Raw genomic sequence first — 13529 nt, 5'->3', positions numbered from 1 at the left:
TGCCACTCAGAACTGTTTTTGTTTCAGAATATAAGATCCAAGGGACAGGATTGGTTATGCACCTTATTGGAAAAGGAACAAACCCCCAACTTAGTAGTATAATATGATGCAAAGTGAATTGCATGTTTCCTTATGGCACTAGGCTACTGAACAGATGCATTACACGGGCTTGACAGTTTCTTTTGAAACATGAGGCATTGGATATTCTCTGAGAATGCCAGAGGCCTTGTCTGCACTACAGAGGAAATTCAATCTAAGCTATGCAAATTGAGTTATGTGAATAGTGTAACTCAAATCGACGTAGCTTAGATCTACTTACCGCGGGGTCCACACTACGAGATATCGATGGGAGAGTGATCTACAGTCGATTGAGTGGGTCTTGACTAGACCTGCTAAATCAACCACTGATGCATCAATCGCCACTCATGGATCCCCTGGTAAGTGTAGACAAGCCCTGAATAACATTTCCTGTGCTTCTCTAAGGAAAACCCACATGCACACTATGTACACCATAAACAGATTAAAAGCAGTAAACAGCTGGTTTCAAAAAGTAATTGATTCTCTTTGATTTAGATAATCACACACGAAAAAACAAGAACATTTGTTTCATGTAGGTGGTTTATTGTAAGATAATTTACAAATATTTTCAGGTTTTCCCCATTAATTCTTCACAGAATGATGGACCAACAGTTTTATCAATATGGATATAAGCAGGTTAAACCAACTCTCTAGAATAGCTCCTCGTTTCTTTACCTATAAAAATACAAGAAAAAAGTTTACACACGTATCAAGAGTATCTTTAAGTGTGCATATTACATTATCTCCACTGTCTTTTCATGCTGCCCCACAAGCTTTTAACAGTTTTCTCACTTCAAATGCCCTCTCTGTCCTCCTAATTCTTCTTTAAACCCACTTCTTTCATAATCCTTTTAATATCAATTTCTGCATTCCTACTACTGTAAATTCTTCAGGGGGTAGGACAGTGTCTTGTCTGTGTATTTGTAAAATATTGTGTATGCTTATGGTGCTGTAACATTTAAAATGAATGATTATTTAAGGGAGTTCAGTGGCTCAAGGATATTGAATTAAACTATAAATAGGGTCTGAGTATTTGTGGACTTGTATACATTGTGTGAAGTATGGATCACTTTCAATTCATTCCCTTTCCCCACACATTATGTGCATTAAAGCTCTCTAGAACCATAAGGCACAATATTATAAGCCTGTTATATATCATAGAATATCAGGGTTGGAAGGGACCTCAGGAGGTCATCTAATCCAACCCCCTGCTCAAAGCAGGACCAATCCCCAGACAGATTTTTGCCCCAGATCCCTAAATGGCCCCCTCAAGGATTGAACTCACAACCCTGGGGTTAGTAGGCCAATGCTCAAACCACTGAGCTATCCCTCCCCCCATATATGGCAGCGTAGAGCAATACTGATGTTTAAAAACAATTTTCTATGGTACCACTGTTGACAAGATGCTATCTACGCTCTAATTACAGATGGGCCCATGCCAGTCACTTCCCAAACGATTTCTCCAAAAGTTTAGGAGAAGAGGGCACTTAAAATTCAGATTTCTATGTTGCAATTCAGACATATTTCTCATTAACTGCTTCAGGATCATCAGTGCCGAACCATTTTTTTTTTTTTTTGGAAGAATCTAGTTTCTACTTCATCACTTTACCTCTTGACTTTGGCTGAAACTTGCTTTCCGATTATCCCCTGGTAATGTTGTTATGGGAAAAAACAGAACAAGCAGGTTAAGAAGCAACTCATGCAAACTAAGGCAAAGTTATTCTTGTGATTTAACCAAGGATGTGTCATTGAGCAGCCAAATTAAATACAAACTAAAGAGCTCATTAAAAATGCGCATACATGCAGTTGTGGCACAAGCTGTTTTCCGCCATTTCTGTACACACATTAGTTATGAATGCATTGATCTATATCTTTAATTAGAACACAAGTCTGCATCTAATCAGCGGATTAATTTAAATTAATTCTGTGCTAGTAAACCAATTATATGGGTTTAAGCACAACCACCTCCTATCGCCCATAGCGCACAGTGTTCTGCAGTTCCTAGCAGAGTGGCAAAGTTTGGTATTTGACAGCGAAACACACAAGAGCTAAACTGGTTTTATTTCATTAAAATGCGCATTTACATTCAACAAGCTAAAGTTCCATCCAACAGAAGTTATCCCTCACCTTCTAATCCACACAGCAGGCTGATCTATACAGAAGAAAGGCCAATCTGCTATGTAGGCTCCCCAAAACAAGAATCTACACTACACCAGAGAGAGTTTTGGGGCTGTTTGAGCCAAGGGTGGATGAAAAAAGGCCCAGGTAATTACACCCATAGTATGGGGAAGACATGGGTGTCCACTCAAAGATGGGGAGAGGCAGGGAAAAGAGCCACTTCCCATGAACACGATGCAGCTTCATGGCTACAGAATCTTCTATACCAGCTAGCAGCTGCTGAGGCAAAATTTGAGCTGAATGCAGGCTTTAAGCATCATACCAGTCATTGGAATTTGTTAAAGCAGAATAAAGAACTCTTCAAGTATCAATGCATCATTTTTTCCTTTAGTTTTAGAACAGCTGTTCCTCCACCCTACCTATTTAATACAATGTAAACAGCAGGACATTTGAACATTAAAACAATCTAAGTGAAAAGCCTTGTTGCAGATTTACACAGATACTTACAGAGCAGCAGCGCCAGAAATGATCTCAATAAGCTCCTTGGTGATGACAGCTTGACGGGTACGGTTGAATGTCAAGGTCAATTTGTCAATAATCTCAGCTACAAATAAAAATTGAAATTTAGATGGTAGAATCTGGAAATGGAAAAAACACTTCCCTTTGATTTACTTGAGCAGAACACAGTACAACACTGTTAATTCACACCAACAACTGGGCGACCCATTGCAATTTACTAAATATTGTTAACCACCAAGGAAAGGAAAAATAATGGGGACTGCATGCCAAGATGTATTCTGGTACCTTATTTTGTCAGCTGAAGGTCAGCTTTAATTATAATACCTCAAACTAATGAATGCAATGTGGTGTCATTTGTTAAAGCAATCTAATATTTATAGTATGAGATCTCACTATCTGCTATTCAGTCTCCCGTAGCTGTGCTGCAATGCGCTCCCCCATGGGTAGCTATACTGTATAAGCTTGTATAAGCAAGTTACCACTGTTCTGACCAGCAGAAATGTCTAATTGGGAATCTACCTGGTCTCCCATTAATTCCTTCTTGGAGCTGGAGATGGACTTCCCTCATGTGTTGAGGGCAGGAGGCCAGCAAGGAAACGTACCCAAACTCCTTCTGTTCCCCTCTCCCTCACATAATAGGGGCTTTCTGAATTCACTGTGCTATTCTCCGCACAATGTGACTGCATATTTAAAAACATCCTTACCTCTGCGTACTAAAACTGAAAGCAATTTGCTTTCCCTCATTAGTGGTGATTGCTCACTTTTTGCTTTGCACTCAGCTTAGACAATAAAAATGGACGCATGAGTCTCATTTATGATTGATGCACCAGCATAAGGATGAAATGTTTGGGTTGCAAACACTGAAAGGGAGATGTTTAAATCCAAACAGTAATTTTTCCCTTGGAATTAAACAAAAAGAAAAAAAGCAAGCATAGAAGCTCTTGATCGTAGGCTGTGCAAAACCATTTTGTTTTACACACACACACTTACATTTTGGGTCTAAATTAGAGCTGATCAAATAGTATAATATTTTAGTTAGCATTTTGGGGTTTTTTAAAATTAAGTCATCCAAAAAGTACCTATGGCTGCAAGTTCCACCCCGTTTGCCACACTGCTGTACCTTACTCCAAAAACTTAGTGGTTGTGGCCAGAGTAGGGGGGGAAAAAAATTGATTCAACTCCTAAACTCTATTGCTTGTCCACCAACTTGCTGTGTGACCTTGGGTAAGATATTTAAAAATTTGCTTCAGTTTCCCCATCTATAAAATTGATGCCACAGTAATTGCAATGGGTTTGAGAGGCTTAATTAAAAGTATACGGAGCTTTTTGAAATCTCAAATCAACAGACACTGAAAAAGCATAAAGTACTCGTGGCAGTCATAGGGCCAGCCCAGTACTTTACGCTGTTACACAGAAATCCTGAATTCCACTTCTCACCAGAGCCTCTTGCTTTCATATCAAGAGAACTGGGTACCAAGAATATAATGTCACTGAACAGCAGCCCCCTTTTTCTTAGGTACTGAGTAAGGCTGATGTGTCTGGAAGGGCTGTATTGGCTGAAGAGATAGCAACTAGGATTGTGGGACATGAAGAGTAGGAGGATGGGCTAGAATAGCAAACACTGAAAATGTACAAGCAAGATGGTGAACTTCTGCTTAATCCTGCTAGACTGCTGAAGTCCTGTAAACGCCCCCAAGAGTATTCTTACAAGCATTTTTGCTAGCGTTGTCCATAGCAGTCATTCTGGCACTCTGCTCGCTGGTGGTAGATTCCTTCAGAGAGTAGAAGAGGATGTTTGCTAATGTAAACTCCTGGTAGTTTCGCAGCACGTCAGCATCAATATCATCATAGATACTAATGCTTTCTGTAAGAATAGGTAAGAGTGGAGATTAAAAAAAAACCCCAAAACTAGTCACATCCTACTGAAGATACTGTGGCATTAAAAGTTACTGACGTGTTTTTGCTTCCTACCACCCAACCTCGTTCACACTGAAATCAAATTTTATTTTAATTTCAACAACTTCTTGTTTGAAATAAAATAAGCAAAATCAAGTCCCTGTCAACAGAGGCCAAATCCCAAACTATGCTAATGTGGTAGTAAAAAAACCCCAAAACAACTTAACTTAAAAATCCCACCCTCACAAATGACATCCTTGGATTGCCAGGCATTTAAGTACATAACCCCATTTTGCTTACATTTGCCTGGTTGTGTTATGACAACTAACTGACAGACCATGAAAGATATGGTCTTTCAAGAGTTTGATTCATTGAATTGGACTGCATAGTTAAATCTTACCAGCACCAGCAACTGTATCAAGAGAGTAGAAAGGTTTTTCATCTGTCTTGTAGGAGATGACAGACCTACATGAGACAAATGATTTTTAAAGATCTTTATTACTGTAAAAAAAAGTCTCTACTGTAATTCTGATCTAAAAATTGATGAAAAACGCTTTTGTTTTCCAAAACCTGAGATTAGCATTCCGTGGTGCTGTTGTGAACACTGACACCTCAAACAACCAAGAACAGAAAACTTCTTATATTACTTTTGTTGTAACACCATCAACTATAACAGGAATAAAGAACAGAACCCAGAACATAGCTCTTGGCAGGTATGTGCTTTCGAGTAATTGTTAAAGCACATCACAGCTTACACATGTATTATGATTATTTGAAATCTTGACCTTTTTAAACAAAAAAATAAGCATGTCAGATCACCATGAGTTTTCAGATGTCGTAACTGGACTAACATACCACTTCCATATATTGTATGAGTCTACATAAAACCTTCCATCCCACTTCTTTCTGTGCACTCTTAAAACAAAAGAAAGACATCTGAAGACCAGTCTCAGTTTATCTTGCCTGAATCGATTGTAGATGACAGATCCTTCATCGAATTCATATCCAGAGTTTAGCAGCTCTAAGGCAATCGCTGAAGCATCTCCAAAGCTGGGGGGTTTTCTTCCCACTTCTTTGAATGTCACCAGGAAATGTTTATTGTGTGTCCTAAAATAAAACCAAGCCTGTGTAAAACCCTAGCCAATGTGCTATTGTAGAACCCAACTATAGGCCTTGATTTAGGTAAACACTTAAGCCCATGTTTCGCTTTATGCACACAAATAGACCCACTGACTTTAAATGGGACTACTGGTGTGCTTATAGTTACGCATATGCATCAGTGCTTTTCTGGATTGGGGCCTAGGTGAAAGGAATTTTAGTTATTTAAAATTTGGCTCGCTGGAATTGCTTCATGAGATGTACCTCTAACTTTTACAATAGTGAGAGTCTAGTCAGCAATCACATTCTCATTCCAACATAGTTCAATACAGTGCAACAATTAACACAGAACACAATTCAGCAAAAAGAACTTTAGCATAATTGCAGGAATTTGTTTTACAGAAACTTGATTTTTTTTCACAGCCATTTTAAAATAAATTAGCCTACGCATTCCAAGCTGTTTATTAAAGGATAGCCCTGAAGTTTCTACTATAGAAAATTTAAAGCAGTGCTCACCAACCCGTCGATCGCGATTGGCTGGTTGATTCTGGAGACTCTCCCAGTCGATCGCAATCTCCAGCCGCGGCAACATAACTGGGCTGCCTGCCGTGGCCCCATGCAGCTCCCAGAAGCAGCCAGCACACAGGGGAGGGGTCTCCGCGCACTGCTCCTGCCTGCAAGCACCGCCCCCGCAGCTCCATTGGCCGGGAATGGGGAGCTGTGGCCAATGGGAGGTGTGGGGGCGGTGCCTGCAGAGAGGGGGAGCACGCAGAGTCATGTGTTCCCCCCAGGAAACGCAGAGGTACGATGGCCCCTTCCGGGAGTGGCATGGCCATATGGTGCACTGCTGGCTGGCAAGGTGGCCCGGCTTGTGATGGGGAAGAGGGGCTGATGTGCCTGAGTGGGGCCGAGGCAGGGAGTGAGCCTGCCTTAGCCCCACTACGCCGCCAACCGGAAGCCCCCCGAGGTAAGTGCTCCCCAGTGGGAGCCCACACCCCAACCCCCTCCTGGAGCCAGCACCCCATACCCCCCCGCCCTAGCCCTGAGCCCCCTCCCAGAGCCAGCAGCCCACAACCCCATGCACCCCAACACTCTGCTCCAGCCCGGAGCCCCCTACTGCACCTATGCTCCCTCCCAGAGCTTGCACCCCTAACCCCCTCCTGCACACCAACCCCCTGCCCCAGGCTCAGCCCGGAGCTCTCTCCCACACTGTGAATCCCTCAGCCCCATCCCAGGGCCCGCACCCGCATCCAAACCCCAACCCCCTCCCCCAGCCCAGTGAAAGTGAGTGAGGGTGGGGGAGAGCGAGTGACCCGGGGGGGGGGGGTGGAGAAGAGAGGAGGTGGAGTGAGCAGGGCAGGGCAGATCCTGGGTTGCCCTTAAATTCAAAAAGTGATCTTAGGTGTAAAAAGGTTGGAGACCACTGATTTAAAGCATTACTACTCAAAGATTACCTTTGAAGCAGGCCTCTTAACTTGTCACCCACTCCAACCACCATGACCTCTTTCCCTGCATCTGAGAGGGTGCTAATTTCAGTTTTCATGGCTTTAGCAACAGAGGTATGGATAGCACCACAGAGACCACGATCAGAGGACACACCAATAATGAGGTGTTTCTTCTTGTCTTCGGGGACCTTAATTTCTGCTTTCTCATAGAGAGCTGGGGAGAAAAAAAAGAGAGAGAGAGAGAGAGAGAGTAGGAAAAGTTGCATTCAAGCATTCATCCTTAGCAATGTCTCTTAAGAGACATTTTGACATTGACTAAACATATTAGCACCTATTCTGACTAGAACCATTTCTAAAGGGATGCCATTCACACTTTTGTCTGGTTTTTTTTGTCTGCCTATTGATGATATAATTAACCCTTAAGGTTATTATAACGGACACAGAAAGATACTTTTTAAATAATGGTTTACTCCTGTGCATTTGGCCACGCTCTGTGTCTAGTCAGTTTCACTGTTGTGTTGATGCATTAGTCTTGTACATCATTCCAAAGGTGGCTCAGGTGCATGCTCTTCCCCATGCTTTGCAATAGCGTGTTTACCAGTAACAGCAAAGTTTAAACTGAAGATGTACCAAACAGGCACATGAGTGCAGAAAGAGGACAAGAAAAGAGAGGAGGTGGGCCCCAAATTATTAGGTGTTGCTGTTTCCGAGCTAACCCAAAAACATTATAACCATTATAAACATAGACGGGGAGCAGAAATTCCCTTATGTTTTCTACAAAGCTTTTACAAGTTAGGACATAATATTTAAGGGAAGCTAACAGAAAATGAATTTAAAAATATTTAAAGTTCACATCGTCTCTAAGATATGGATTCTCCTTTGGAAAGTCTTCCCCGGAAAGTTTGATAAGCATATAGGGGATTTAGGAGCACAAGTCTTAAGAATTGAGGGGGAGAATTTCAATATGTCAGATACCACACAGACAATTTCTCTTACCCAAGGATCCTACTCCATACACTCTAGCTGGTTTCAGTTCCCTCTCAGCTCTGGCATACTTCGCTGCAGCAACCATCTTCATGGACTTTGTAATTTTCTGGATGTTCTTGATGGACTTTAAACGCCTGGTAACTACAAGCATTTGAGGGTTAAAATTGGGCTAAAGTTTCTAGCAGTCACAAATTAATCAGCTTCTATAAGATAGAGAGAGAGAGAGAGATGACAATATAAAAAAATTCAAGTGAGATTACATTTACAGTTCTGTTTAAACTAGCAAAATAATAAAAGCAGTAATTTAGACAGAATGTGAGCTCCACTTTTTCCTATAAATGGAATAAACGGTCAGTTTTCAGAATGGAGAGAGATAAATAGCAGTGTCCCTCAAGGATCTGTACCGGGTCCAATGATGTTCAACATATTCATAAATAATCTGGAAAAAGGGGTAAACAGTGAGGAGGCAAAGTTTGTAGATGCAAAATTACTCAAGATAGTTAAGTCCAAAGAAGATTGTGAAGAGTTACAAAGGGATCTCTCAAAACTAGGTGACTGGGCAACAAAATGGCAGATGAAATTCAATGTTGATAAATGCAAAGTAATTGGGGAAAACATAATCCCAACACACCTAAAAACTAACACCTTCTGTTAGTCTTAAAGGTGCCACAGGACCCTCTGTTGCTTTTTACAGATTCAGACTAACACGGCTACCCCTCTGATACTAAAAACGATGGCATCTAAATTAGCTGTTACCACTCAAGAAAGAGATGTTGGAGTCATTATGGATAGTTCTCTGAAAACATCCGCTCAATATGCAGCAGCAGTCAAAAAAGCGAACAGAATGTTAGGAACCATTAGGAGAAGGGTAGATAATAAAACAGAAAATATCATAATGCCACTATATAAATCCATGGTACGCCCACACCTTGAATACTGCATGCAGCTCTGGTCACCCCATCTCAAAAAAAGATACATTAGAAATGGAAAGGGACAGAGAAGGGCAACAAAAATGATTAGGGGTATGGAACAGCTTCTATATGAGGAGAGATTAAAAAGACTGGGACTACGCAGCATGGAAAAGAGGAGTCTAAGGGGGGATATGATAGAGGTCTATAAAATCATCAATGGTGTGGAGAAAGTGAATAAGGAAGTGTTATTTACTTCTTCACACAACACAAGAACTACAGGTCACCCAATCAAATTAACAGGCAGCAGGTTTAAAACAAACAAAAGGAAGTACTTCATACAACACACAGTCAACCAATGGAACTCATTGCCAGAGGATGTTGTGAATGCCAAAACTATAGCTGGATTCAAAAAAGAACTACATAAATTCATGGAGGCTAGATCCATAATGGCTATTAGCCAAGATGGTCAGGGATGCAACCCCATGCTCTGGGTCCTTAAGTCTCTGAGGGCCAGATGCTGGGACTGGATGACAGCGGATGGATCACTTGAAGATTGCCGTGTTCTTTTATCCCCTCTTAAGCATCTGGCACCGGCCACTGGGCTAGATGTACCATTGGTCTCACCCAGTGTGGGCATTCTTATGTTCCTAAATAAACGTGTATAGAACTAATCCTGTAGTGCATTTACCTGGAGAACAGACTTTCTACAGAGGAGACATTTTTCATATCTCCAAAAACAGAGAATGATGCAGTCGGGGTTTAAGCTAAAGCTCTATTCATGTAGGCCTTACTTTTCCCCTTCTGTCTCTATCTTTTTCATGAATGCACCTCTCGAGTCATCGTGCCTATTCCCTGTAGTAAATGCATCTCAATATTTTAAAGACACACAGTCACATTTGGTCCCAAGTTTAGATTTTGGCAAAGCAAGCACATTTTTATACAAGGCAAGACTTTTAGAAATGTTACTATGAATAAAAAAAAAAAAAACCTGAAAGAAATGGAAAAGGATTTCAAAAAGACAAAGACTAACTAAATTCCCCTGCAGTATTTGTGCTAGAGATTGGAATTCTTTACTAATGCATGAAAACCTAAAAGAGTGATTTGATAAGATGAAAAACAAGTAAAACGGACAGGTTTGTTTTTATTGTCCAAAGTGAGAGAAATACACAAAGTCTACAAAAACAAACAGAAAAGTAAATTCAGTTTTTAAAATTATTTGTTTTAATAAGCAAAAACGTCGGCAAAGATTTTTTTGAAGTTATGCTTTTAACTTAACAGTGTCTTTAAAACAAATCAGTTTCCTTAAAAAACATTTACCTTTTATTGCATGATGTCTTTTTTGAAGGAAGACTGATTAATTATGGGTAAATTCATGCTTATGAAAACAAGAAGCTGACAGCATTGACTAGAAATGGTCACAGGGTAAGCAGCTTCTCTTTACAATTTAATCGGTGACTGCCAGCTTATTCTCCCAAACACAGATCAGCCAGCAAGTGATTTTGTGATTACAAGTTACAAGGAGTGCTGACCCTCCAGAATCAGGTCGTGGCTGAAACCAGTTTACCCTTGTTTAGCAAGTCTACATTTAAACCTTACTTATTTGGAGGAGTATGAGTTTATTAGTGCATTGTACCACCTAGTCCCAATATTATTATGACACTAATTTTGCCATTTTCAAAAAGAAGTTTAGCAACTTAATGACCAAAATGAGTAACTACATACAATATTAAGGTTTGGAAAATAGAATAAAGTTAAAGGCAGGCACAGCAGCCTTCTCTCAAAGTCCTTGGTTTTTGTAAACATGCATATGAAAAATAACTTATTTCTTGTATTTAGTTTTAAACTACTCATGCACTTGCCTTTTTTAATTTCAGTTACATATCCTTATTCTGGTCTACCCACACCAGTAACGGAGCTTTTCTGTTTAAGTACCTTCTGCAAACACAGGACTGTGAAGACCCTCTTATGACGGTGATAAATTGTCTAAAATGACAAAGTCTCCCATCTGGCAGAGCTGGTCTTCTGACCAACACAACTTCAAAGCCTCCAAGTCCACATTTTTGAATTTAAAAACAGAGACATTTTCCTTCATAATCAATCTATTGAACCGAGACGGTACAGTTTGAGTTAATATTGCATTTTAAGAATGCTCCTCTGCAACAGAAAGGGATCTAGGGGTTATAGTGGACCACAAGCTAAATATGAGTCAACAGTGTGATGCTGTTAAAAAAAAGCAAATGTGATTCTGGGATGCATTAACAGGTGTGTTGTGAGCAAGACACGAGAAGTCATTCTTCCGCTCTACTCTGCGGTTAGGCCTCAACTGGAGTATTATGTCCAGTTCTGGGCACCGCATTTCAAGAAAGATGTGGAGAAATTGGAGCAGATCCAGAGAAGAGCAACAAGAATGATTAAAGGTCTAGAGAACATGACCTATGAAGGAAGGCTGAAAGAATTGGGTTTGTTTAGTTTGGAAAAGAGAAGACTGAGAGGGGACATGATAGCAGTTTTCGGGTATCTAAAAGGGTGTCATAAGGAGGTGGGAGAAAACTTGTTCATCTTAGCCTCTAAGGATAGAACAAGAAGCAATGGGCTTAAACTGCAGCAAGGGAGGTTTAGGTTGGACATTAGGAAAAAGTTCCTAACTGTCAGGGTGGTTAAACACTGGAATAAATTGCCTAGGGAGGTTGTGGAATCTCCATCTCTGGAGATATTTAAGAGAAGGTTAGATAAATGTCTATCAGGGATGGTCTAGACAGTATTTGGTCCTGCCATGAGGGCAGGGGACTGGACTCGATGACCTCTCGAGGTCCCTTCCAGTCCTAGAGTCTATGAATCTATGAACACATCCCATTCCTCCCATCTCCTACCATATTATAAACAAATCAGAAGTACTTACTGTCCTTCAAAGTGGCCATATTCCTGACTTGGCCCCTGAAATTTAACAGAAACATTGTGTGTTAAGTGCTACTCCAACAAGTCACCACAGTCTCGTATTTTCCAGAGATGAGAGAATTATATTTGCAAATGTAAAAGTGGGTTGTTGCTTCTTAATGAAGCTACTACAGAAAACACACTTCATTCTGAGTTGATTCATATTCTGCACCTTATTAATATCTTCTCTTTTTCCTTTCTTCCAAGGCAGAGCACATCTTTGTTTGATACTTTATTGCTATGCAATGCTGATTAAATGTATCATACAGCATTGTACAGTACCCACTATCCCGAAGAAACTGTTATTGATGGTCAGCTATAAACAGGGGATAGCAGGGAGGAAATCTCAGAGAAGGGAGGAAATCTCAGAGAGGGGAGGAAACCGACATCCATAACTTCAAAAGATACAAGGGCATCTATGATAATTAATGAGTAAATGGATGATATCTCCCTTCAGTATTTGATAAGATCACTGTGATGTTCGCAGCCTCTGTCACCTACAAGGGCAGGTTAGCTTTTCTCTTTTTTGCCAGGCATTGTTCATCTAACCCTAAAATTTATAACCCCCGCTACTATAAACTCACTTCTTTCAGCTGGCCTCCCACCACTAGCTGTCCACCTGCTCACATGCTTCACCTGATAAATTATATGAATTAAATTACAGGTCTAACATTATAATTTAAAAGAAAAACATTTAAAATAAAATGTCAGACAAATTGGACTGGATTTTACATTCCCTCCTGCCACCTTCCTTAATCTGTATTTCATCTATCAAGCATGTATGATCTTTGGGGCAGTGAACCTGTCTTCCCTGGTAGGTTAAAGCAGCAGCAACGTCCAGATAAGCGATCTTTCATTCAAACTACATTACGGTAAAATCCTCCTTATCTGAGCAGCCCCCCTCCCCAAGCTTTACAGAACAGCCCTGCGGACCCCCCCCCCCACGCCCCTTAACCTTGCGCATAGCTCCTATCCCCATCAGTGGGGTTTGACCAGAGAGAAGGGCCTGGCCTGACAGAGGCTCAGTGCATCGCCCCGATGCTCCAGCTCCGCTGGAAGTGACTGCGCTGGGGGGAAAGGAGCAAGGGGAGCTCCCAGGGGGCGGAGCTGGGCCACTCCTGGTGCAGCCCCCTGCCCTGTTCACTGACCAGGCAAGAGCCAGGTACTGGGGTGTTCGGGTGCCCCCCCCCACCCCTACCCAGCCCCGCCCCCTGCAGCACCCCCCCCGCCCTGTACAGATCCCTCCCCCTTATCCTCAGCCCCCCCGCTACCCGCCCCCCCCCACCCGGCCGCCCTCCGCTCGTCCCCAGGCCCGATGCTCCCTGGGCCGCCGCACCTCCCTCGCCGCATCCCAACCCCGCGGTCCCGCTCCCTGTCGGCACCCGTAGGCCCGGCTCGCGCCCCGTTACCATTGCGGCTGGTAGATCAGGACCGCGGCTCCTCGGGAGAACATGGCGACGCCTCTCCCCGCTGCTGGCTGCTGCCGCCCGGCTGAAGGTCAGAGCCTCCACACAGCGCACGCGCCGCGACCGACAGGGGCGGA

General features: G+C 42.1%; 1 protein-coding gene across 2 annotated transcripts; it reads right to left on the bottom strand.

The window, feature by feature from the left end:
• Positions 1–600: 600 nt before the first annotated feature.
• ATP5F1C (ATP synthase F1 subunit gamma) lies at positions 601–13529 on the bottom strand. Of its 2 annotated transcripts, XM_065409852.1 has the most exons (10): positions 13396–13529; positions 11952–11986; positions 8151–8282; positions 7164–7368; positions 5575–5718; positions 5012–5076; positions 4424–4579; positions 2704–2800; positions 1688–1725; positions 601–753 (listed from the first exon to the last, which is right to left on the bottom strand). In XM_065409852.1, exons 1-9 carry the CDS (start codon positions 13437–13439, stop codon positions 1719–1721), a joined length of 885 nt encoding a protein of 294 aa, XP_065265924.1. In that variant the 5' UTR covers positions 13440–13529; the 3' UTR covers positions 601–753; positions 1688–1718. The 2 variants fall into 2 exon arrangements, with proteins under 2 accessions (XP_065265924.1, XP_065265931.1); XM_065409859.1 differs by lacking the exons at positions 601–753; positions 1688–1725 and having other exon boundaries at positions 2700–2800.

Source organism: Emys orbicularis, chromosome 1 (genome assembly GCF_028017835.1).
Source record: "Emys orbicularis isolate rEmyOrb1 chromosome 1, rEmyOrb1.hap1, whole genome shotgun sequence".
NCBI lineage: Eukaryota > Metazoa > Chordata > Testudines > Emydidae > Emys > Emys orbicularis.
Note: the sequence above shows the minus strand (reverse complement) of the source record. Positions and strands in the feature narration are given on the sequence as shown.